Source organism: Brachyhypopomus gauderio, chromosome 3 (assembly GCF_052324685.1).
Source record: "Brachyhypopomus gauderio isolate BG-103 chromosome 3, BGAUD_0.2, whole genome shotgun sequence".
Taxonomy (NCBI): domain Eukaryota; kingdom Metazoa; phylum Chordata; class Actinopteri; order Gymnotiformes; family Hypopomidae; genus Brachyhypopomus; species Brachyhypopomus gauderio.
In genome coordinates this window covers 21061080-21083929 of record NC_135213.1, presented here as the reverse complement: position 1 = coordinate 21083929, position 22850 = coordinate 21061080, and the positions used below count along the sequence as shown (strand labels likewise).

The 22850-nt window shown below is 43.3% G+C and overlaps 4 protein-coding genes across 4 annotated transcripts in view; 3 read left to right on the top strand and 1 right to left on the bottom strand.

The window, feature by feature from the left end:
- Window positions 1-5641, bottom strand: part of bhlha15 (basic helix-loop-helix family, member a15) — a 12964-nt gene extending 7323 nt beyond the window's left edge. The window contains exon 1 of the mRNA XM_077000268.1: window positions 5506-5641. The gene's annotated coding sequence lies outside the window, so the exon portion shown is untranslated. The remainder of the gene's footprint in view (window positions 1-5505) is intronic.
- Window positions 5642-8887: 3246 nt separating this feature from the next.
- Window positions 8888-11045, top strand: LOC143510661 (parvalbumin-2). Its single transcript, XM_077000265.1, has 5 exons — window positions 8888-8970; window positions 9565-9634; window positions 9863-9995; window positions 10135-10244; window positions 10755-11045. Exons 2-5 carry the CDS (start codon window positions 9574-9576, stop codon window positions 10778-10780), a joined length of 330 nt encoding a protein of 109 aa, XP_076856380.1. The 5' UTR covers window positions 8888-8970; window positions 9565-9573; the 3' UTR covers window positions 10781-11045.
- A 2392-nt stretch (window positions 11046-13437) lies between these two features.
- LOC143510660 (parvalbumin alpha-like) lies at window positions 13438-15843 on the top strand. The gene is made up of 6 exons (XM_077000264.1): window positions 13438-13581; window positions 14101-14166; window positions 14551-14683; window positions 14816-14925; window positions 15422-15479; window positions 15566-15843. Exons 1-5 carry the CDS (start codon window positions 13455-13457, stop codon window positions 15445-15447), a joined length of 462 nt encoding a protein of 153 aa, XP_076856379.1. The 5' UTR covers window positions 13438-13454; the 3' UTR covers window positions 15448-15479; window positions 15566-15843.
- Window positions 15844-17354: 1511 nt separating this feature from the next.
- Window positions 17355-20633, top strand: pvalb9 (parvalbumin 9). Its single transcript, XM_076998592.1, has 5 exons — window positions 17355-17612; window positions 18165-18232; window positions 18618-18750; window positions 19240-19349; window positions 20368-20633. The coding sequence occupies exons 2-5, from the start codon at window positions 18172-18174 to the stop codon at window positions 20391-20393; spliced, it is 330 nt and encodes a 109-aa protein (XP_076854707.1). The 5' UTR covers window positions 17355-17612; window positions 18165-18171; the 3' UTR covers window positions 20394-20633.
- The last annotated feature ends 2217 nt before the right edge of the window (window positions 20634-22850 follow it).

Here is a 22850-nt window from a genome sequence, read left to right as displayed (position 1 = left end):
AACTGCACATGTCTAACATTTATACACATTAGAATAAATCTTCACAGTATGATAAGCCTGACTGTCATTTGTTTTTGATCATTATCATTCCACATCTACTGTCTGTCGGGCCCTTGGGTAAATGAGAATGGAGACTAATTCTTAATGAGATAACAAGTCATACCATCTCCACTGACCTATGAGAGCTGCGTTTGCTTCACGAAGTTCACAACAAATGTTTCCCGCTGCACATCCTTGGAAGTGAATCTCAGAACTCCCACACGCCCCAAGCAGACATGCTGTGAGCAACTGCAGCAATCCCAGGAGGCTTTGCGCAAAATGGCGTGACGGCGGGCGAGGCGCTGAAGGGCCCCACCACGACAGTGAATTCGAATCGCTCAGCTACAAAAAGAGGGGAAGCCTCACTAATTTCTTTGTGCTTGTTCTGATGTCTCTATCAAACGATACATTACATGCCTTGGGAAAAAAGCAGAAAGGAAAAAAAAACATGTAGACAGGATGAGAACTATTACAGTGTCTCTTTACACGGGAAGGGCGGAATCATCATATCGCTCCAGCAGATGACACCTAACGATCCGTGAGCGCTGTGTAACTGGATGCCATCTGGCTTATTCCGAGCATGCAAAATAGAGCCAGTGGTGCAGCAAGTCCAGAGCTATGCCGTCCCCTCAACCCCACTCGTCCACTGCCCCTCTGCATTCTGGGTAAGGGACAAAAACGAGACGTCCGCCTCGACCGCCGACACCTTTTTTGGAAACGGCACGAGGGTGCCCTGCACTGCAGTACCGTATTGAGGGCTTGAAGTGGCTTTTGTAAACACAAATATATTTGCCTTCTTTTTCCACACTTAGTACATTTATTACATTTAACACCAATAGCTAAAACCTTTCTAAAAAGGCTCTGTTTACTTGATTTCATTTTTCATTCAATTCGCAATTAAGAGCAACTACTATCAAGTATTTATAAAATGTCAACAGTGAATCTGATCTCAGGGCAGGGCAGCGAATGTGTCTGTGAGCCGGCCGCCTGCCTTTGATGTGCGGCCTCAAACCCCACATGCGCTGGGTGGGAAAGGAGTGCAGGCTGAGCTGGCGCTGGCTCTGCCAATGAACTCCTCAACAGTCTAAATAAGGGGGCTGGCTGTGTCGTAAAACCACCAGGCAAGGCTGCGTCGCTCTGCATGCTCCTCCCCCTCTCCCGGGCACCATGGATCAGGAGACACCCGGCTGGATGTTCATGGTGATAAGAACCGGTTTGACTTTGAGTCATCAGTGATGGCTGATCTTTAAATCTTCAGAGGTTTTTAAGTTTAAGGAACAACAGTGTCTCCCAGACGGAGGCTAGATGGCAGAAGTCCAGCAATGTGGACACTGGTAACTTCATGCCTTTGTACCCACACAAATAAATGTACATTAGTGAGACGGTACTTCATTGACTTAGGTCATGAAGTGTAAAAATGTGTGTAAACAGAAAGAAAAATCTCTTCATACTACCTCAGGAGCATTTTATGTTGGAGAACAAACAAATGGTGTGCACTGAGAACCCTGCAAACCTTGAGAGAGAGAACTACCATGGGAAAGACGGTCCTGGAGAGGATCACCTAGATTAAAGTGTTGACTGCCCACCAGTGGTGGTGTACTGTGGTGATTCCCTCATAATCTTGTACACACTTGTCCTGAAGTGAACACATTCTCTAACACATACACTATACACACCCACACATAAATTAGAGCCTTCCACATGAACGGGTGTGTGTGCTTATCAGTAATTTCCACGCCTGTTCAACAATAAACAATAAGCAACAATCAGCACAACCTGAAACAACACAGCAGAGACACTCATTAGAGAGACGTGCCATTGACATCGACACACATGGAGCGCCTGGCGTGACTAGCTGACACACAGCAGCCTGTTAACCCAGAACTCAGAGGCCCTCCTGTATGGGAAACCACCATGTTCTGGAATTCATTACAAATAAAGCACACAGGATGAATTTAATGAATGGAACTGAATGGAGGAGAGCTCACTTGTGGTTATACTACTTAACTATATTGTTACACATCCATAACTATATTGTTCCAAATCCTGGCAGGTTCTCAGTGGGCATATGATACATACCAGTGTATCATGTAGACTGCACCACTGGTTCCACTAAGGTGAGTACCAGGGCAGCAGGTTCTGAGGATCACAGAAATCACAGGCAGAGAGGCTTTTCACCTCCAAACGGCTAACGTCTTATTTACACCACGCTTAACCTGCAGCACATCGTATGCCACATTTTCCGAAGCCGTCCATGTCTCGCAGTGATGGAGAGTGTGCTACACTCCACCAGTGCATTGCATTACCACAGCGCAAAAATGAGAAAAGTGGGGTCAAGCACTTGCGGTCAAAAGATTCCTGTTATTGTGCTCCAAGCGTGGACGAGGCTTTTCTGAGGATTTCTTGGTCAGCACATGAGGGCAATGCTCATGGCCCTCACATGGTGGCAGCACTTTCTATCACAGGACCCGCAAAGCTCTGTGAGTAGACCTTAAATGGACAAGAATGTTTGATAGATTTCCCTATATGCTGTGTCACTGTAATTTAAAAATAAAGAGCTCAGTCAGGTTGCCTGCCTTAGCACAGCAGTTAGGAATCAGTTTACCTGTATTTATGGTTCAGAAGATTCTGAAGAGCTTTCACATACACTCCCCCTCAAACACACTCCCCCACAAAACCACACAGAGACACACACCCACACAGACACACAGCCATACCCACACACACACACACACACACACACACACACACACACACACACACACACACACACACACACACACACACACTCACACATACCCACACACAGTAACATACCCACACACAGACATACCCTAATGTAGACGCTCACACACTCAAGGATCCAAATGCGTTACTCTGTGAAGAAACAAGTGAGCATACAACTTTATTTTTATTAAATGTTTCTTTTTAATGCATTAAAAATAATTTAAAAAACGTGATATGCCAAATGAGGTCACATGGCATTTTTCCAGAGATGGTGCTACTCTTCTCTCCCCTAGTACAGTGACACCTGTCAACCTGCCTCTCAGATTAATGCATCCTTGGAGATTGTGGTGAGCTGAGTGGCAGGCTGCATGCTGGGATGTTGTGGAGGGGCAGGCCGATGACCTTTGCCCTGTTCTGTGTGAGTGGGCCAGCTGTGAGGCCTGTGCTTCCTCTCCTCCACTGTGTTTACGGAAGGGCTGAGTTCACACGGTCATTAAAGAACAGCCGTTCACCACAAGCCTGGCCCACATCTCACTCACATGCGCAGAGACAGAGCCAAACAAGAGCCACACACTCACGCACTCACGCACACATGCACACATACACACACACACACACACACACACACACACACACACACACACACACACACACACATGCACACACTCACACATGCAAACGCATACACTCATACTGTTTGATGGGAAAGGAGGCGGTGGCAAAGTTGATCTATGATTGATGACTTCATGAACCTTCATGAGCAGAAACATCAAAACAGGGGCGACAGTAATGCAGATTCCGAAGTGACCCGGTGTGACCCGGTGCCAAGTCTGGAGGACTAATGACCCAGTGCATCCAGCCCTCGATGTGATGCTACCACGGCCATAAAACCAGAGACAGACCAGCGGCTGCTCAGGGAAACCCCAGGGAGAGAGATGGAGGAACAGTAGCTTCAGTCTCAGCCAACTGGCACCGACACTGGTGTCCTGCTCCAGTTGCAGCCTCTGTATTTCAGTCCAAAGTGGACTGCGTCAGGTGGGCAGGTTAGTACGCCTGCAGCACCATTAGTATTGCTATTTAATACCCCGCATGCCAAAATTACAGTCATGATTTCAATTAGTCAGAGTTCAGATCTCTTAACAAACTCAAATCCTGTTGACAAGCACAGTGCTCTTATCCTCATATTCAAAACCCAGCTGACTTTAAAAAAAAGGACCCCATTCTGGCTTATATTTCTACTAAAATACTTAAGGATGTTCAGTATACATACCAAATACTTCCATGACTCCTCGAGTTATTGGGTTTATCTGGTGCTTATTTCTCAACCAGTCATAAGGGAAAAGGCCTCTTTTGGAGGCCAGCATGAAGGAGGACGAACTGCTCACAAGGCAGTCCTCTCTATTTTCTGCTTGTGTGATGCGTCCTAGACACCTGCTGGCAGACTGCGTTGCAGAGGTCCAGGAGACGCAATCCACCGGTCTGAGCCGGCCACCTCCGGCCAACCGTGCCATGGATAACAAGAGCGTCTGGGTGACATTACGCAATTGGTCACAGCGTGGAGGAGCACGACTCTCTGGCCCTCTGCCACTGCCACAGGGCCATGAGGGCCCAGTCAATGGGGAGAGGCTTGGCAAGGCCTCCCATGCAGGAAGGAAGAACGCGGCTGGGCTCCTGGTGTGCGATGGCTGGGTTTGGGGTGACAATGAGTGAGTCTGAGGCTGCACCTCTGTATTACGTTAGCAGGGGAGAATGACTGTCTGAACAGCTCCTGAACAATTGCGGCTCTCTTATTAGATTGATGGCTAGTGACACCAATCCAACGAGAGTCACTCCGGGGCAGCGAGACGTTGGACATAAATGCCCTGGCCATGCGAATGCACAAACATCGAAGGTTGAGCAAGACATATCGTTTGGGGGGTGCCGTCTTGGCTAAACCCGAGAGTCTCTCAGGCATGTCTTCCTCACAGCTGGTCAGATAGAAATAGATGCAGGTGTAACTGAGCCCCGGGGACAGGCGAGACAACACGCTTACTGGCCCCAGCAGCAGAGTGGAGCTCTTCCTAATGAGCACGACTCTCTGCGCTAGAGATTCATTCCGTAAACAATAAAGTGGACACGTTTCAGCCTAAAGACCTGATGACAATGTCAGTGACTAATCAAACGCGAGTAAGAATGCCCCGAAGTGCACATGGTGCAGATCCATCAAGAGAAGCTTAGCAGATGGGCTGCTAAAGGTCTTCACACATGTCACTGAGAGCCCGGGAACATTTGCATTCAAAAATAGAACACAGAATGTTCTTGACATGCAATAAACATGTTGGAATTAGAAGATACAGTTATTACAACAGATTGCTCACTTAGCAGTTAATTAATCACCACTTAATATTTTTGATCACTGCAGTCCAAATGAATAAAGTAGCTACATTCACTATATATAGTGGTTGTAAACTTCAAACACTGTCGAGAAAGTACAGAGCCATTACATTTTAGCATAACTAACAGACTTAATATTACAAATCTTGCTGAACTAAAACGTTCATCGGCCTTGACCAAAATGAGACCTAAGCCCACACCAAAAAATCATATTCAGTGATGACTCACCACTGGTCTACCGGTCCACCTTGAGGCTTAAAGCATGCTGGGAAACCATATTTTAATGGCCCAAGGTTAGCCTACTGTACCACAGTCCTGTGCCATATTTCAATCAAATAAAGAGATTTTTTGAATTTGAAAACTCACCGTAATACACGGGCAAGTTGAATAAACCCATTAGACACTCGCATTCAATTGAAGGTCTCTGACGTTTGAGAACTCTGATCACCAGAAAGCATCTGCCTATAACAAGCACATGAAGTGGAGCCTGCAGCCCAAAGCAGCAGACGTGCGGTGGATTGTGTGTGAGAGATTATGGGCTCCAGCCCCCGCCAGATCCCTGTCACACCGGAAATCTAGCCTTCCTGCAAACAACCGAGTGAATATTGGAAGGGGACAAGGCCACAAGGGCAGGTAGCAGGCGGAGAGGATGTTTGTGTCGCTGCTGTGGCCCCCGGCTGCCAGCACACGCCAGCACACAGACGTCCATCCTGAGGAAAAGAACCTGAACAGGAAACTGAGCCCACGTCAGTGCAGTCTCAACCTGCTGCTCATGCACGTGTGTGCATATACATACATGTGCACACACACACACACACACACACGCACACACACACACACACACACACACACACACACATATGTGCAGTATGTTCAGAGTACAGATGTACATAGTGATGAGCACACCTACCTTAGGCACAAAGCCGCCAAGACCAGCAGTGCTGGGAGGAGGAGAAGATAAACAATAAGTGACCTGTGGAGCCTGCTGATCTTTGGAGCTTGCTCCTCCATCTCAATACACCACCAGTACGTGTTCAGGTGGCGTTTCATTTAAAATATGCTGAAGTGTAGAGCAAAAACACAATGTAACAGTCATAAACACTAACTCCCTATTTCTCTTCTCACCTTCTCCATCAGTGCTGACGTTATGTACTCAGGTTGTTGGTTCAGCACTGCAGTTTCTGTTTCAGCGCTGATTGATTGAAGAGTCTGTATGGTCTGCGCCCTGGCTCAAGCTCTCTGAGTCCACTTCCTGCCCCACCAGCATCCTCTCTGTGTGTGATCAGGACTGTAGATTTGTTGGCTAAGGGATAGTCCAGCATAGCACTGTACCCACCACAGCGCACAGCCCATCACACCACACACCAGCACATCGCCCAGAGACCATCCCATACCTCATTTTCCATCACTCTTATATTGCCTTGGCTTTGCATACATAACCATCTAATTTCCTGGTCAAGGCCTGACACCATTCAATGTTCCCTATATTGCATGTCCCCTTGTCTGTTTTTATACCCGCCTGTGACAGTCCTGTGGAGAGTACTCATACGGCATGCATTAGGCCCATTGGCTAGAGAAGATTTGGATCCTTTTGGCCACCATCACTAACCATAAAAATCAACCAAACCTAAAGATGACAAAAAGTCTCACCATGCCTAACAGTCACACACTTTCAGTTCCAGTCACTCTTTTCCATATTTCAGTTAATCATCACCACCCATGGTTGAAGAACACTAAAGCAGATGTGACTCCATCACTACCTGCCAAGTCCCGGTTCTCCTGCTTTCCTACATCCATTACCTGGGATGTCAATAACAGAAGAAAGAAAACCAAGAGTATTCAGATTCAGATTCAGAAAACTTTATTCATCCCCGGAGGGCAATTGAGGCAATTGAGTACCACTCCTAATCCACTCTGTCCTCCTGACAGGCTCTCTGCACCTGCCATCTCTGCTCCACAAAGACTCGTCAGATCCTGACTGGATGGTAATGTTGGCCTTCTGCGTCCAAGCACGCAGCCCTATAGCCCCTGTTCTGTCTGTGCCACCAGCAATGCGCCCTGCTCACTGCCGGCAGCTGCGCTCCCCAGCGTCTCCTCAGCAGCAGCTCCCCCCTCATGACGCCGTCCCTGGTCCAGCTCGAGTGCCGAGGGCCCAGGGGAGGTCTACACCGCCTGTCCCTGCGACCCGGAAGGGGTCCCATGCTGTTCCTGTCCCTGCGACCCGGAAGGGGAAGGGGTCCCTTGCTGTTCCTGTCCCTGCGACCCGGAAGAGGTCTTCACCGCCTGTTCCCGCAACCCCAAATTGTCTTCACCGGCTGTCCCCACGTCCTGCCAGAGGACTGCTCTTGTCCCCGCGGCCCGCCATCAGCCTGCTCCAATCCCTGCGGCCCAACAACGGACTTCTCCTATCTTCACAATCTGCCTGGAGTCCCCAGAGTCGTGACCCATTTTGACCCTGTCCATGTGTCTCATCCCCATATCTTCAATGTTGGCAAGTTCTAGTCTTCCCCAGTGTCCCGTGACCCGCAGCCCTGTACCGTCACCTGGCATCGTGTCCCCGCCTGTCTCCTTACCTGTATGTGTATCTCCCCTCTGTTGTGCCCCTGGTCCCACGTCCCGCCTCTCATACCTTGTTTCCTGGCTCCTCTGTCCCTGAGGGTTCTCCCAGTCCTGTGCCTCCGTTCTATCCTGTTTGGTCCTACCCTGTGTCCACCATCCCTGCCCCTCGCCGCACCCCCTGGATCCCCACTGTGTCCTAGTGCCTTGTTTTCCCCTGGTCTGTCTTCCCTCGTGTCGGTCATTGCATGCCCCAAAGTGGGGGGGGGGGGGGGGGGGGGGGGGGATAATTTGGTTGACTATTCAGTTTTATTTAATAAACTCAACTCTCCAGCAATTGTGTCTCGCCTGCCTAGTCTATATCTTTACACCTGTGATTACACAATGTCAGAGTTGTGCATGGTTTAAACTTCCATGAAGTAATGATTTAACAAAACAAGGATGTTGAATTGAAAAGTATGTGATGTTTTGCTATATCAAGAAATCAAAGATTTGTATAATCAGAACAGGCATAAAAATATCTTTCTTTTTAGTGGGAAAGCAAAGATCTCTGAAATAGAAGCATACTAATCTGGTAAACTATTTTTGTTTATTATCTAACTACAGCTAACATCCCGTGATCATTTTTCCCTGACCTTGGAAGTAGACATCAGTGAGTGAATCAAAACACACACCAAGCAGAGTTGATTACACTGCAACAAATGTTACATATCACATCTCACATCATTCAGACAGATCAATTATTTGTCACCGAATAGTAACAAAGACTGAAAGAGAACATACTTACTACTGAAATATACAGAATCTAATTTCCCGAAGATTGATATATTAAATCCATATGCATATATATGGATGAGCAATTTTTTTCTCAGCTTAACAACTTAAGGCTACTTTATCAAATGATGTGACGCTGTTGCTCTCTGCCAGACCGTGACTGCCTTGGTTCACCATCTTACATATTGCAGCTACAGAAAAAACATAGTTGAGAAAGCAAGAAAACAACCCTGGAAGAATCACATGGCACACCATACATGTGCTGATAGCATGCTAAAGAACACCCTAGATGCCCTCTTGTATTTCGCATAAGGACTTAGAGCTTCCCCATTTTGAAAGGATATTAATAGAGCAATATGACTAGTAGACACATTTTTGCAAAACTATACCCATCCTAAGCATATGGTGTCCATTACAGCTATTGGAACCAGGGTATATATGTAGGAGAAGGGTCTCTTGCTAGAACCATCACACATCTGTTGTACCGTTGCCAACACAGAGGTGAGTTTGAAGAGAGGCTGAATCTCTACCGGCCAACACTTCAGCACTGATGTGCTTCTGGGGCTGTGCTTTCTTGATCACTTTGGAATACATTAAAGAGGAAGAGAAGTCAAAGGAGGATCCAAGCTGATCTACCCGTTTTTCCTGCAGGATTGAGAATATGAACAGCATTTCAGTTACAGGCTCCATACCAAGGATTTTCTTCACACAGAGGATGAGCTCTCGATGATGTGTTGTTTACTAGTCTAAGTTTTGTTATGTTTGCATTCTAAAGCTATATCATGAGATTTAGGATGACGGAGTTAAGTAGCTTATACAGAGGCAGTTAAATGTTCATGGAGATGTAGATACACACCGGTGCTTGGTGATTTTGTTCATATTATTCCTCTTGTTTTTGCATTTTGTTTAGCAGTTGTAAGATTGTGAGATTCAAAGTGGTGCCTCTTGAAAATAACTTCAATAGCACAAATCATTTCTGTAGTTAGTCCAAATTATTAAGCTTACAATGGTTGTGCAGATATTGCTTTAAAACATCAAGCCTAAGCATTTATTTTAATGTGAAATTAAAATTCATTGGTTATCATTGACTTACAGTCATTTAAAATGGCATTCGCTGGAATTCTCAAGGATGAAGATGTGGCCGCAGCCCTGAAGGATTGTTCTGGTAAGTTTCAGCACTCATTCAGTACCTTTGTAGAGATCTGTTGATTCTTTTGATTCTTGTATCATACAAACTAGCAAGCAGTATTCCAAATGTTTGATATTAGAATTTAAGTTCAAAATTTTTATTATATTAGTCTACAAATTCATCATATTGGTAAACCATTGGTGACAATAAAAAGAATGGGGAAAACATTTTTAAAACTTACAGTACAAATTTCTCAATGTTTAGCTGCTGATTCCTTCAACTACAAGACCTTCTTCGCCAAGGTCGGCCTGGCCTCCAAATCTGCTGATGATGTCAAGAAGGCCTTCTTCGTCATTGACCAGGACAAGAGTGGCTTCATTGAGGAGGATGAACTGAAGTAAAAATCTAAGATTCCCAATTAGTTCTCTGCTTTTCCTGAAGTTTCTTACTGTAGCCATTGACGGTTCAGAGCTTTTATTCAGAGCAATTGACAATACTCATCCTCCACGTCTCTCTGCACCCCCTGTCTTTGCCAGGCTGTTCCTGCAGAACTTCTCCGCTGGTGCCAGGGCTCTGACTGATGCTGAGACCAAGGCCTTCCTTGCAGCTGGCGACAGTGATGGCGACGGCAAAATTGGAGTTGATGGTATGGCATTCCTCAAACAGCACTGGAAGATTTATAGTTGAGGAAATCCTAGCAGAGTTTGTAAGCTCAAAATAATTCATCAGGGCAAAGTATTTTTAATATGTATGCAGTTTAATCAGTGTCAAGATTGTTTAATCTTAACATAATGAAGAATACCTATAACAAGATAAATAAATGGGGACATCTCCACTCCAAAACTGATAGCAACATGAAATAATAAAGCCATTTAAAAAATTATGTTTGACAGGAAGCAGTCACAATGACAACTTTTACAAAATTGCTGATGCATTCATTGGGGTCATATTTTAGTTGTAGAATATTTAATAAATTGATAAAAATATTTTGCACATGTTTAGATCTACCCAGAACTGACCAAATAATAATTATTGAATCGCAAGCAATGTTGAAATTTATGTGTTAAAGTTTAAAAACATAAATATAAAACAAATACTTTACTTTTTATACATGCAGTTCAACAGCCATTTTTTTCTGTTTTTGTCTATTTCACAGAGTTCGCTTCCCTTGTGAAGGCTTAAACACTCATGGACCCTATTTCTTTGGAAATAGGTCTCTACTTTTGTAGATTCCTTGGCTCCAATAGTTTAATTGATTTTTTTATATTTATTTATAATTACCCACCACTCCACACCATAAAGAACATTCACTGTTCAATGCTTTCAAAAATCTATTTATTGTTCATGTGGTTAGGTTTTGTAACTATGTAACAGACCTAACTTCTACAATCATCTCATATATTTTGCACTTTGGAAATAGAAATAAATCTGCATTTGGTGTACAATTTCTCCTTTGTTGAATAATTAACTAATTTTGCATGCAGGGACAGCTTGACAACAAATTTTATACAATTATGAAACATATAACACATATCTCCACAACATTACTTAAAGTCTTCTTTCAGTAAAGTGGCAGGACATAAGGGACACCTTGTGGGCATTTTAATTTGGGACAAACTGCGTAACTGAACCAGACAGACAGAAAACCGTTACAGTGACGTTAGGTCCAAGAGGCTCTGGGATCCAGTGGTCTTTTGGCAGTAGCTGATCGAGGGCTTCCAGGTCTGGGGCAGTGGTAGAGGGCGGAGGACCAGGAATGTCCTGATGTTTCAGCACTAGGGATCCACAGAGGATTCCTGAGCTGAGCTCAATATGTGCCATGCTCCTCAGCAGCCACTGAGGCCCAGCACTGAGCACTGGCATCGGTTACACATGGCTAAAATTATACAAGAAGGATCGGTAACACCGGGCACATATGTACTACATACATATGGCCTGTGTTGCTATACTAGGCAAGTCCTACCAGTCTTCTGAGTATTAATTTTACAAGCACAGTGCGCAAAATTTTCTGTCCATGCATTATTTTCTAAAAACAGCACTAATAGTGCAACACCCTGATCGTTTACAAAACTAATTTGGATGTACACGCGTCTTGGATAGTGATCCTGGCAAAGAGGTCCCTACTGTTGCACCTCACTTTGAGCTGAACAAAATTCAACTTAAAATCAGAAAGGTGTGGTTCCTACTGCATGCTCATGTCCTATAATTATCTAGAAAGAGCAAACCCTTCCAATTTCTTCTGTCTCAGCCCAAAATCTGCAGTCTTGCTGGACCTGCAGCTGATTCCAAGCCCAAGGTGTAGCTACTGGTGTGTGTGCATGTGTGTGTGTGTGTGGGGGGGGTTGAAGTTTGACAGCAGAAGAAATAAGTGAAGGGCTGCCCTTAGAGAGGGACTCTAGCAAACACACCCCTCCCTTTAGCTGACTGGGATTTTTCTGAAACAAAAGCTCAGAGCAAGAACAATACTGCCACCTGCAGCTGTACTGCCACTGGTATGCAGACTGCTCAGGAAGTAGCATGCTCATCTGCATACAGGTGTTTGTCTCTGTGATTTAAGATCTGAGCAGATCTTCAAAATCATCACTGCCACGTGCTGCACTATATAACCAAATATTGTATATTTTCTTCCCTCTCTTTCTCTCCCTCTCTTTATCTCTCTCTCTCTCTCTCTCTCTCTCTCTCTCTCACACACACACACACACACACATGCATGCATGCAAGGGCATAGACTGAAGTCCTTGATTGCTGTTTCTTGAATTAAGTGTGCTTGTTCTAATGTAAACAGTTACACTCAGTTTGTGCTTGAACAATTTAATCATGAAGTGGGCACTTGCATTCACATCCTCCAAACACTGGCCACAGTAACACACTGGCGGAGTTGGCGTAATAAAGGTGGACAGTCTAAAAATACAAACCTCCATTTCCCACCAAAATATATAAAATCCAAATTTCAGATACATTACTACTGAGTGGTGTTTCTTCCATCATAACGGTCTAATTATGCCTTAATCAAACGAGTGCAGAGAAACATTCTCACGCATTATGAAATCATTAGTAACGTTGTGTTTTAAATGAGAAATAATGTTTTAAATGAGATTTCAGAATTTTTGTTAGAATTTCAGTCTAAGTTTTAAAAGAGAAGTCTTTGTTCATTTCTCATTCAAAAATTCCAGAGAATAAAATCTGGTCTAGCTATCATAACAAATGTATACAGTTACCTAAGCATAGCTGGACTTCCATGACATATTTTAAAACAACTCCTGTAGCAGAGTAAGGAATGCTGTAATGGTAATCCGGTCGTTTGGTTTCTTTCAAAGCTGTAAACTATTTTACTACTTAAATAAATCAAATCTCTCTGAAAATGCACATGCAACTTCTTATGGATCTAGAATAGTACATAAACTACATTTAATACATAATGACTGACAGAATTGTTTGCCCACTATGAATCTCAATTTATTCTTATTTTTGATAAACATACATTTTAAATAAACTTGTTTTTATTTTAAGTCATAGGGCAAGCAATCGTAAAAACTATTTATATAAAATATTTCTACAACTTTCCTATTCAAATTCATAATCAGCCGAGCTACAGGTCCAGTACAGTGTCTATGAGTTCCCTACTCTCAAAAGCAGGTTACCTTCAGCGTCTTCGGAACTCACATAGCCAAAGTGTGCAGTTCAGTGGCTGTTCCAACCGTATCAGCACCGTGTATTATTAGCCCACGCGGGATATTAAGGACTTTTACATATACGTACATTTTAAGCATCTTCATTTATATGCCTATAAATAGAACAGCCTGACTACTGGATATATTTTTTAACCAACTGCTTTGCATGCGGTGTCCGTTACATTATGCCTCATATTTCGGTTGAGCTGAGAGAGGTATATATAAGCTTGAAGCCACGGACCAGTGATCACTGCAGTTGCCAGTTTCATCTCACAGAATCCACCTACCCCCTAACACCACAGACAACCAGAGGTGAGTGTCTCTACAACTGAGGCAACATTAAAAAGAAACGATTTTAGAGTTTACGGGAAGAGCGAACGGCAAGCGCACTCAAGCTTCAAAGATCTAAATCTCCTTTTGTTTTGGATATAACCGATGGAACTATCCATGAAGTGAAGTCTACCGGCCATGGGAATTGCGGATAGGCCTATAGGATTGGATGTGACGTCATTTTACAAAATGCTGGGATAATGATCTTGATCTTGAAGTGCGAGTGAAGTTTTGGGTTTCATTGAGTGAAAGCGAATGATTTCTCGTAACGCTTACATTGGCATGTTCAGTAACGCAAGAATAACATCTTAAATGAACGGCAACATAAGTATGCAACACAAGGCGGTAATGTTAAAGATAAAATGCTATGTAACAAAACTTACATAGTACAGTTCATCTTGGGGATGTAGCAACATACGCTTACGGTTATTATGCTTGATGTATCACAATTGTAGTTCTAGTTTAACTAATCTCTTTTCAATCATTTTGATTCCTTTTAAGCCAAAATGGCATTTACAGGTATTCTGAATGATGCTGACATCACTGCAGCCCTCCAGGCTTGCCAAGGTACAGTCACAAACTGCCACCCCCTTTGAAACAGAGAAAGAGACAAGAGATTAAACTCTTGATAGTAGTGGAACCATGGAGAACGCTGTAACTTTCATACAGAATCTCTGCTTGGTTGCTCCTAGAATAAACCTACAATTCAACAAAATCAACAATGATAACAGTAAGAAACGATAAGCTAAAGAACCTAAAACAAGAAATACTCCAGATCGAAATCTAAGTCTCATCTAAATCTCTTAATTTTCAGCTCTTACATCTTCGCGGTTCAGCTGACATAGTTTAAGCAAAGATATACTGCATTAGTACACAGCATGCTGTGAATACAATTAAAGCCACGATGAGAATAATAATCATAACAAATTCCCTGTGCTTTTTCTCTACCAGCTGCTGACTCCTTCAAGCACAAGGAATTCTTCACCAAGGTCGGCCTTGCCTCCAAGTCTGCTGATGATGTCAAGAAGGCCTTCGCCGTCATTGACCAGGACAAGAGTGGCTTCATTGAGGAGGATGAACTGAAGTAAGAAACAAGGGCATTTGCACTTAGCGTCTTCCTGGGGGGGGGGGGGGGGGGGGGGGGGGGGGGTTCATAGGTGAAAATAAGCATCTTGACAATACTCATCCTCCTCTCTGCGCCCCCTGTCTTTGCCAGGCTGTTCCTGCAGAACTTCTCCGCTACTGCCAGGGCTCTGACTGATGCTGAGACCAAGGCCTTTCTTGCAGCTGGCGACAGTGACGGTGATGGCAAAATTGGAGTTGATGGTATGGCATTCCTCAAACAGCACTGGAAGATTTATAGTTGAGGAAATCCTAACAGAGGATTGTAAGTTAGAAAAAATCCTCTACCATTTTGCTGAAGGAACAGTTAGTACCAAAACGTATCTGTATCCACCAGAACATAGTTACAGAAAGTTTGTTTAGAATTCTGTTGTTCAAAACACTGCTGTTCAGAACACTTGCTCAGAACACTGTTGTTCAGAACACTTGCTCAGAACACTGTTGTTCAGAACACTTGCTCAGAACTCTGTTGTTCAAAACATTTGCTCAGAACTCTGTTGTTCAAAACATTTGCTCAGAACTCTGTTGTTCAAAACATTTGCTCAGAACTCTGTTGTTCAAAACATTTGCTCAGAACACTGTTGTTCAAAACACTTGCTCAGAACACTTATTCAGAACACTGTTGTTCAGAACACTGTTGTTCAGAACACTTGCTCAGAACAAGACATTAATTTTCTGTTGCTTGTTTTTCCTTCTGCAGAGTTCGCTGCCCTTGTGAAGGCTTAAGTGCCCACTCGCCGTTGTGTTTGGAGTTGATGGTGAGACATTCTCTCCCTTCAGAATTACTGGTTTCCATACCACATTCTTGCTACTCTAGCCTCACTTTTTTTCTTTGCATTTTCAGAGTTTGCTGCTGTGGTACCAGGTTAAATGACAACTGACCAGAACCTCTTGCTGGAAAGGAACAAACAATGCCTGAAACCTCATCTCAGTCAAGCTGATTTTTCTACCCACGAGTTTGACGTGTCTGCACATCGTCCGCTCCCAAGTTGCCCTGTCCAGAACGACTGCAAATGTTACATGGTTGTTTTTCATGTCATAAACATGGATTTGGGGTACTGTACAGTCTGTGATGCACTTTTTGGGAAACGATGGTGAGGAATGAATAAATGTTCTTTTTCATTTTGGTGTCACCTTGTTTTTGTTGTTTTTTGTTTGTTTGTTTTTTAATAGTCAGTTTGAGTATCAGTTGCTTCCTTTAATTCAGAGAACTCACTGTATTGCTGTCATTGTGATGAATCATTGATGATAATTTAAAACCGTGCCAAGGTACATAAAATATCCATGTAACGAGGCCCTACCTAACAAATATGGTTCACACACCTGAAACTTAAGACTGATAGTTTAGCCATGCGGAAAAAAAGATGTGCAAACAATCTATGAAGTCTAATGAGTTTCAAAAAATGCAGTGCCTTAGGTTACCACTAGGTGGTGTTTCAGCATACCATACCATTCCACAACCTGCAGAAAGCCAGAAAAATCAGTTGAGCTGAAACAATTTCCAAATGCTCAGAAAAAAAGTCATTTCCTAATAAAATTTCCTTTTTTCTTTATTGTGACTAGTCATAGTCAGTCTACAACAAAATGCAGTTTCTGTCCACAAATTAGTGGATGTAAAGAGATAGTACACTGCACTGTAATACTACCATTAAGATCCGTGACATTAGAGTCTGTTGGTAAGTCGGTCGGCTGGCTCCAGTGTCAAGTCTCTTTTTCCCTGTGACAGTACACAAGTTAGGTGCATCATGTCAAACTGAGGTTATAGGTCAAGAGCACCTTCATGCATAACCTATTTTTTGTATGGTACTCACACATATGAAACGAGTACAAGATTAAAGGTGTTAAAACTTATGTTGCTTTGGTTTTGCAATACATTTCCATAGGGTTTGCATACCAAATATTAAAGCTACAGTATGCAAACCCTATGAAAGGGTAAGATACACAAGTGTCTCACAACCATTCATTCATTCCTATTAATACATCCTGTCTGTAACCTTTTTAGAAGTACAAAATAAATAAACTACATCCACAGAAGTAGGTCAGAGACTTCCTCAATGAAATAAAGCAGTGATTTGCATTTAAAACTAGGTGTCTTCCCAAATGCACATTTTTCATCCAAGTCTGTCAAAAATATGTAATTCAATACCCGGGGTAGAATTACTTGACAGCCACAGAGTTCATTGGCATTTGACTGGATTTTGATACCTAAAAGCAATGTTTCTATCACTTGATACACTGATATTAAACACCAAGGCATTGTTGTCAATGTTGAATGAACCTTTATACATTTCATCCAGGAGCGGAAACAAATGGACACAGAGGCAATTATGCAAATATGTGGCACAAGTATGTATTTAGTTTGCATCTGATACCATAGATTTTCACAATTCAAATGATGATTAATTGGATATAATCTGGCAATTAATTTAAAACGTCAGTTCAGTCCATGCTGTTGCTGCTGTTGCCTTGTGGTTGCTGCCTTGTGATTATTTGATGCATTTTGAGAATTGTTTTGAAAAAGTGCATGTGCGTGTTAATGTGTGTGTGGTGTGCATGTGTGTGTTGCAGGGGGGCACAGAGAGAGGGAGAAAGATGTGTGTGCATTAAAGAGAGTGAGAGTGAGATTACTTAGTAGTGCAGTATTCAGCTGTGTACCGGTATGTGTATATGTTTTTCCTCACAGCGTGGTGGACGAGCGGATATATACAGTAAAAAGGTTAATTAGCTAGGTAAGAAATTCAAGTAGAACCTTGCAGCAAGAATTTGATCCACAGACAGGTAACCTTATCATCGTACATTGTCTGTGTCATCAGCCGATATATAAGTTCACATTGAGCTGACAGCCACCGCAAAGCCTTACTGTTCCTGTGGACAATCGGAGAACTCCTGCGGTGAGTAGCATGCCAGTTTCACCTCAGATTAAGAGAAGGACTGAGTTTAGCCTCAGGTTAAGAGAAGGACTAGTTTAGCCTCAGGTTAAGAGAAGGACTAGTTTAGCCTCAGGTTAAGAGAAGGACTAGTTTCACCTCAGGTTAAGAGAAGGACTGAGTTTAGCCTCAGGTTAAGAGAAGGACTAGTTTAGCCTCAGATCTGCACTTGGGGTTGTGCTGAAGCTGGGCTGGATGGAGTGTGCCCCCATGTTTTCAGACTTTGCGAACTCAGCTGAGAGTAACTGCTGTAAATCAATATTTTATGACAGTATCAGAAAGGTTATCATAGAAATACTAGACATTCTCGAAATGTTTTGCATATTTAATTACTAATAGATAGCAATTTCATTAAATGTAAATTAATCTTCACTTAAAGGTGCTTTCATTGTTTTATTTGGGAATGCTTATCATAGTTTAATTTCTTTTCTTTTTTTTCATTATTTCTTGAGAAACACATAGCTGCCTTTCCATCCTACAGCAGTGGAAGTAATTTATCATATTGTCCCTTGACAGGATTAATATGTCACTCTGTGGTGTACTCTCTGCCGATGCTATCGAAAATGCCGTCAAAGACTGTCAAGGTATGCACACGCTCAGCAGGGGTAATTGATGGATTTGTGAGTAATTCAAATGAATTAAACAAGAAGTTGAAACAAGACCCGTGTGCATTGTGTCGACGCCTACAATGAGTGGAACTACATGCGGTGACACAATTAACACTGAACTTCAAAGAAAAGATGTGGTGAAAGCTCTGGCTTGAGGAGCTGTCATTATGTTCTCTCAGGGCTTTGTGTGCGTGCGTGTGCATGTGTGTGCGTGTGTGTGTGTGTGTGTGTGTGTGTGTGTGTGGTACGTGAGTGGGTATCTGCTGGTATAATGGGTATATGTCTATATGGTGGTGTGTGTACACCCTCTATGTGGTTTGCGGGTCTGGAGTTTCATCCGTCTCTCTCATTCCTCCCACAGCCCCAGAGTCTTTTAGTTGCAAGAAGTTTTTCCAGCTCTGTGGCCTGAGCCAGAAAAGCCCCAAGGAAGTGAAGGATGTGTTCCGCATCTTAGATGACGACCACAGTGGGTTTATTGAAGAGGCAGAACTTAAGTATGTCACAGCTAATTATTTTTGAAGCTTTTCTGAATTATGTAAGCCAAGAGTCCCAGAGAAACAACAGACATATTATGCAAAAGGATTTAAGAGCTTTTGCTGTTAGGTCATGAGTAAACATAATTTTTGTTTTTAAAAGCATTTTTTTTTTACTATACCTTTTTCTGATATAATCCATGAACATAGCCTTTTTCCCCACCCTAAGCAGTTTTTATGCATTATGTAATACTGTGAGCGGACCTTGAGCCACAAGTGTGAGAAAGGACACACAAAGCAGCCATTCTGAGGCTGACTAGAGTTTCAGCTCTGCTGAAGTTTTTTGTGACCGTGTGATGAAATGAAAAAGGTTAATAAAAAAGCTAATTCAGTAGACTGAACACAACAAGAGCATGGGATGAAATTCAAACAATCTAAAAGTACACTGTGTGTGTTGAATACACTATACACTGATCACTAATCACTAATCCAATTTCTGGTGTGCCTCAGGTTTTTCCTGCAGCGGTTTGTCCCAGGAGCGCGTGTTCTGACGGAGAAGGAGACCAAAACCTTCCTCTCTGCTGCTGATGATGACAACGATGGCAAAATCGGAATAGAAGGTATAAACGTATCTATATAATAATACAATAACATTTTATTCAGAATTGGCCTTTTATTGATTTTGTTACTTTTCTTCATTATACTAATGTTTCAGACATACTTGAAATATTTAAGTGCTGCTGACACCTGAATTAGAAGAAATGTGTTGTGCACCAGAGCTCTTACTTAGCATCAGGTGACCAATGCAATGACCAGGTGCAATGCTATAGCTGACACTATCTGATTTCCCATTGAACCTGCCAATCATGGGATTATTCGGCATTCACTGTACTAAACAGCAACTGGGCCTTCACATGTGCTCCAGCCCATTAGGCATATGAGAATGTTTGTGCATGCTTACAGATTATGCAGATTAAGATATTAAGATTTTTAATGATATTTTATAAGGAGCTGTTTAAGACATTTGAAGGTGTTTTGCCCATGTGTGCAAACATGTTAAAATGACAAATAACTTAAAAGTCCATGCTTCTTTTTGCTTGCAGTAAAGCCAAATAGAGCAGCTACAAAATGAGCAAATATGGTTTTAAAAATAATTTTCATAAATGAATTGCTCTTGCTTGCTGAGCAATTTCATCACTGCTCAGCAAAATGTCAAAATGGACTTTTAGTTCTACTGCACTCGCTGACACTATTTGAGCAAATTAAAGCCAATTGTATTTTATAAAACAGCCTGCAGTGTGCATACAGAAAAAGATTAACAATAGTGCTTCCTACTCCCCAGTGGTAATAGTATCAAATATTGTTTGCTTGCTTCATGCAGTTTAGATAATAATACACTTTTTTGTGTTCATAGAAACATTGGACATGGCATTCTATCATGTTATTTTTGCACCAGTACTACTCAGAAGAACAGGCAACTTTCTTAGGAGCAATAAATTTTTTTAAATCATGACCAATATGTATTTTATTTTTTAACAGCAACTAACAGGATCCTGTAAAACAGCTGATATTTTGATGTCCCATTGTCAAACACTGTAATATTGTACATGCTGTCATGGTTTTCCGTTGCTTCTGCAGAGTTCCAGACGTTGGTCCTGTCCTAAGAGGACGACCCTTTCTCAGGCTTCTACGTGCAGTCATGTCCACTGGGATCTCACCCGCACTGCTGCTTTTGAATCACTGGCATCTGCACGAAGCTAATTTTTAGTTACATGTTAGATAAACTGAATTTAGATTTGATTTTGGTTGGATTTCCTCAATGTTACCCCCCCCTCCCCTTGATCAAGGACAGCACTGATCACGGACATAAATAAAGACACTATAATTGCAGCCTTTGGTGCCTTGTCTTCACACTGCTATCCAGTGCATTAATGTGCAGCTCTCAGAAGACTCTGTTATGAATTGTAGTGAAGTATAAGCAGATTCACACACAAAAAACATTATCAACTTTGTGTATCATTATGTATCTCATTCAATTATAAAGGACATTTTACCATAGCATTTGTCAATGGATTAGCAAAACGTTTTTCCAAATATCAAGAAAAATTGTAGTTGTAGTTTAGATTATGTGACAAACACTTGATTAAAAAAAATAATTAAAGTTTACCTTTACATTTACAACCTTACATACAAGATAATTCAGCGAGTTTAGATAACTCCACCTATAAATATTCTCCATACAGCAAAAACATTTTTTTTTTAACCTAGAATTTATGTAGGTAGCCTAACGTTGTCAGCACCTTTGGTTCATGGGTAAGATCTGGTATAGAGGTAGGAGCAATCACCACAAACATGGGCAGACTAAGTGAACCAGTTTGTCTTTATTAAAGCCTTAAAGTGTAAGAATGGGTTTAAACAAGATAAGCTCCTTATCCACCCAGATAAGCCCAGGGAGCTTACTCCCAGTGAAGCCGTACCAGTGATGGCTTAGTTACCTTGAAAAAGTAACAAGATTTCCGATTACCGATTACTCCATTAAAAAGTAACTTACTTACGTTACTCATTACTTGATTTCTTGAAGTAACTACGTTAGATTACAAGTTGTTACATCCAGCAGCAAACTTACAGGTTTGCCAATACTCATTTTATTGGAAGTGCATTTTTAACGGTAACAATGTATCTCCTGACATGTGTCACGTTACGGTTCCTGAACCCTCCCTTTGGGGCGTGTGTTAACGTTGTCTGCGTCTATTTGTCTGCGTCAGTGTATCTCCGTGGGTGCGGGTGTGTCTTATAATTATCCGTCTCACCTGTGGCTCGTCTCATCATCACGTGGAGTTGATGTGGTCTGTCTATTTAATGTGCATTCGCGCAGTGTCTTGTGCTCGTCGTTGTCTAAAGTCTACACGTTGCGGTGTTTGTTACTTGTTCTTCGTGCGCTATAGGCACTATATGTAATAAAATAAAAGTGACGTCTGTCAATTCAGAGGGATCCGTGTCTCATCCTTCGCTAAGCTCACAGCGTCACAGAACGATGAGCCGACAAGAGACACCAAACCATGCCAGGCTACACCACCCGGCCAAAGAAGGGCAAGAAGCCCAGCAAGCGACGTCATGCCTGCCCAGCACCGCAAGACCACAGTGACCCCTGAGATGATGCAGCAGGACCCTGTCTGTGCGCTCATGCTGCGTCAGGCTCAGGAAACCTCCACCACGGAGATGGCGGAGTATTACCGCGAGACCGCGGAAAGAATGTGGCGAGAGCGACACCCCTCTCCTTCCCGGGACCACTCACCTCTATGGGTAGGTGCTGTAGAGATCTGCGCCACCGAGAAAACCCCGCAGGGCGAGTTCTCAGAAGAGGGCTCGGAAGGCGAGGATGAGGAAGAGGAAGACCAGGCTCACTCAGTTTGTTCCGCCCCCACCGTATACTACGGTGAGGTGAAGAGGGAGAAGAGGAGGCTTATTCCCCCTCCATATGTTCCGAACCCATCATAGACTACGGTGGGGAGGAAGAGCACTACCCTCCATCAGTGTGTTCCGATCCCACCGTAGACTACGGTGACGAGGAGGAAGAGGGGTCCTACACCGAGGAGGAGGAGGGCTCCTACACGGAGGAGGAGACGCCACCCCCTTCGGAGCTCTCTGCCGGGATGGTGAAGAGGAGGAGGAGTGCAGAGGCGGGCTCATCCCCCGAGCGCTCCCAAGTTAGCGAAATGGACTGTTCCCGGGGTGGCAGCTTGGGGCAGCCCATGAGCTGGAACCGTGGCAGTAAGGAGGCGATGGAGGAAGAAGGCACTCCCACTGCCGGGTCCAGAGGGAGATCGCAGGGCGAAGATGGACTCCCGTATGGCACACCGAGGGGAGAGACCAGTCGCGCTGCACCTGGCGCGTCTGCCAGCCGCGCTGCGCCCGGTGGAGGGTTTGCAGCGAGGGCAGGAGGAGCACCGCCCACTGCAGCGCCTGCAGCACCAGCAGCTCCCGCTCTCTCTCCCCTCATCGCTCTCCTCATGGCACGTATCTTGGCGCCTGTTGCATGTGTGTCTGTCCCTGTGTTCGTATGTATTCCCGTATGTCTGCCTAATCTCCTTTTCCCTTTTGTGCCTCTATGTGTTAATGTT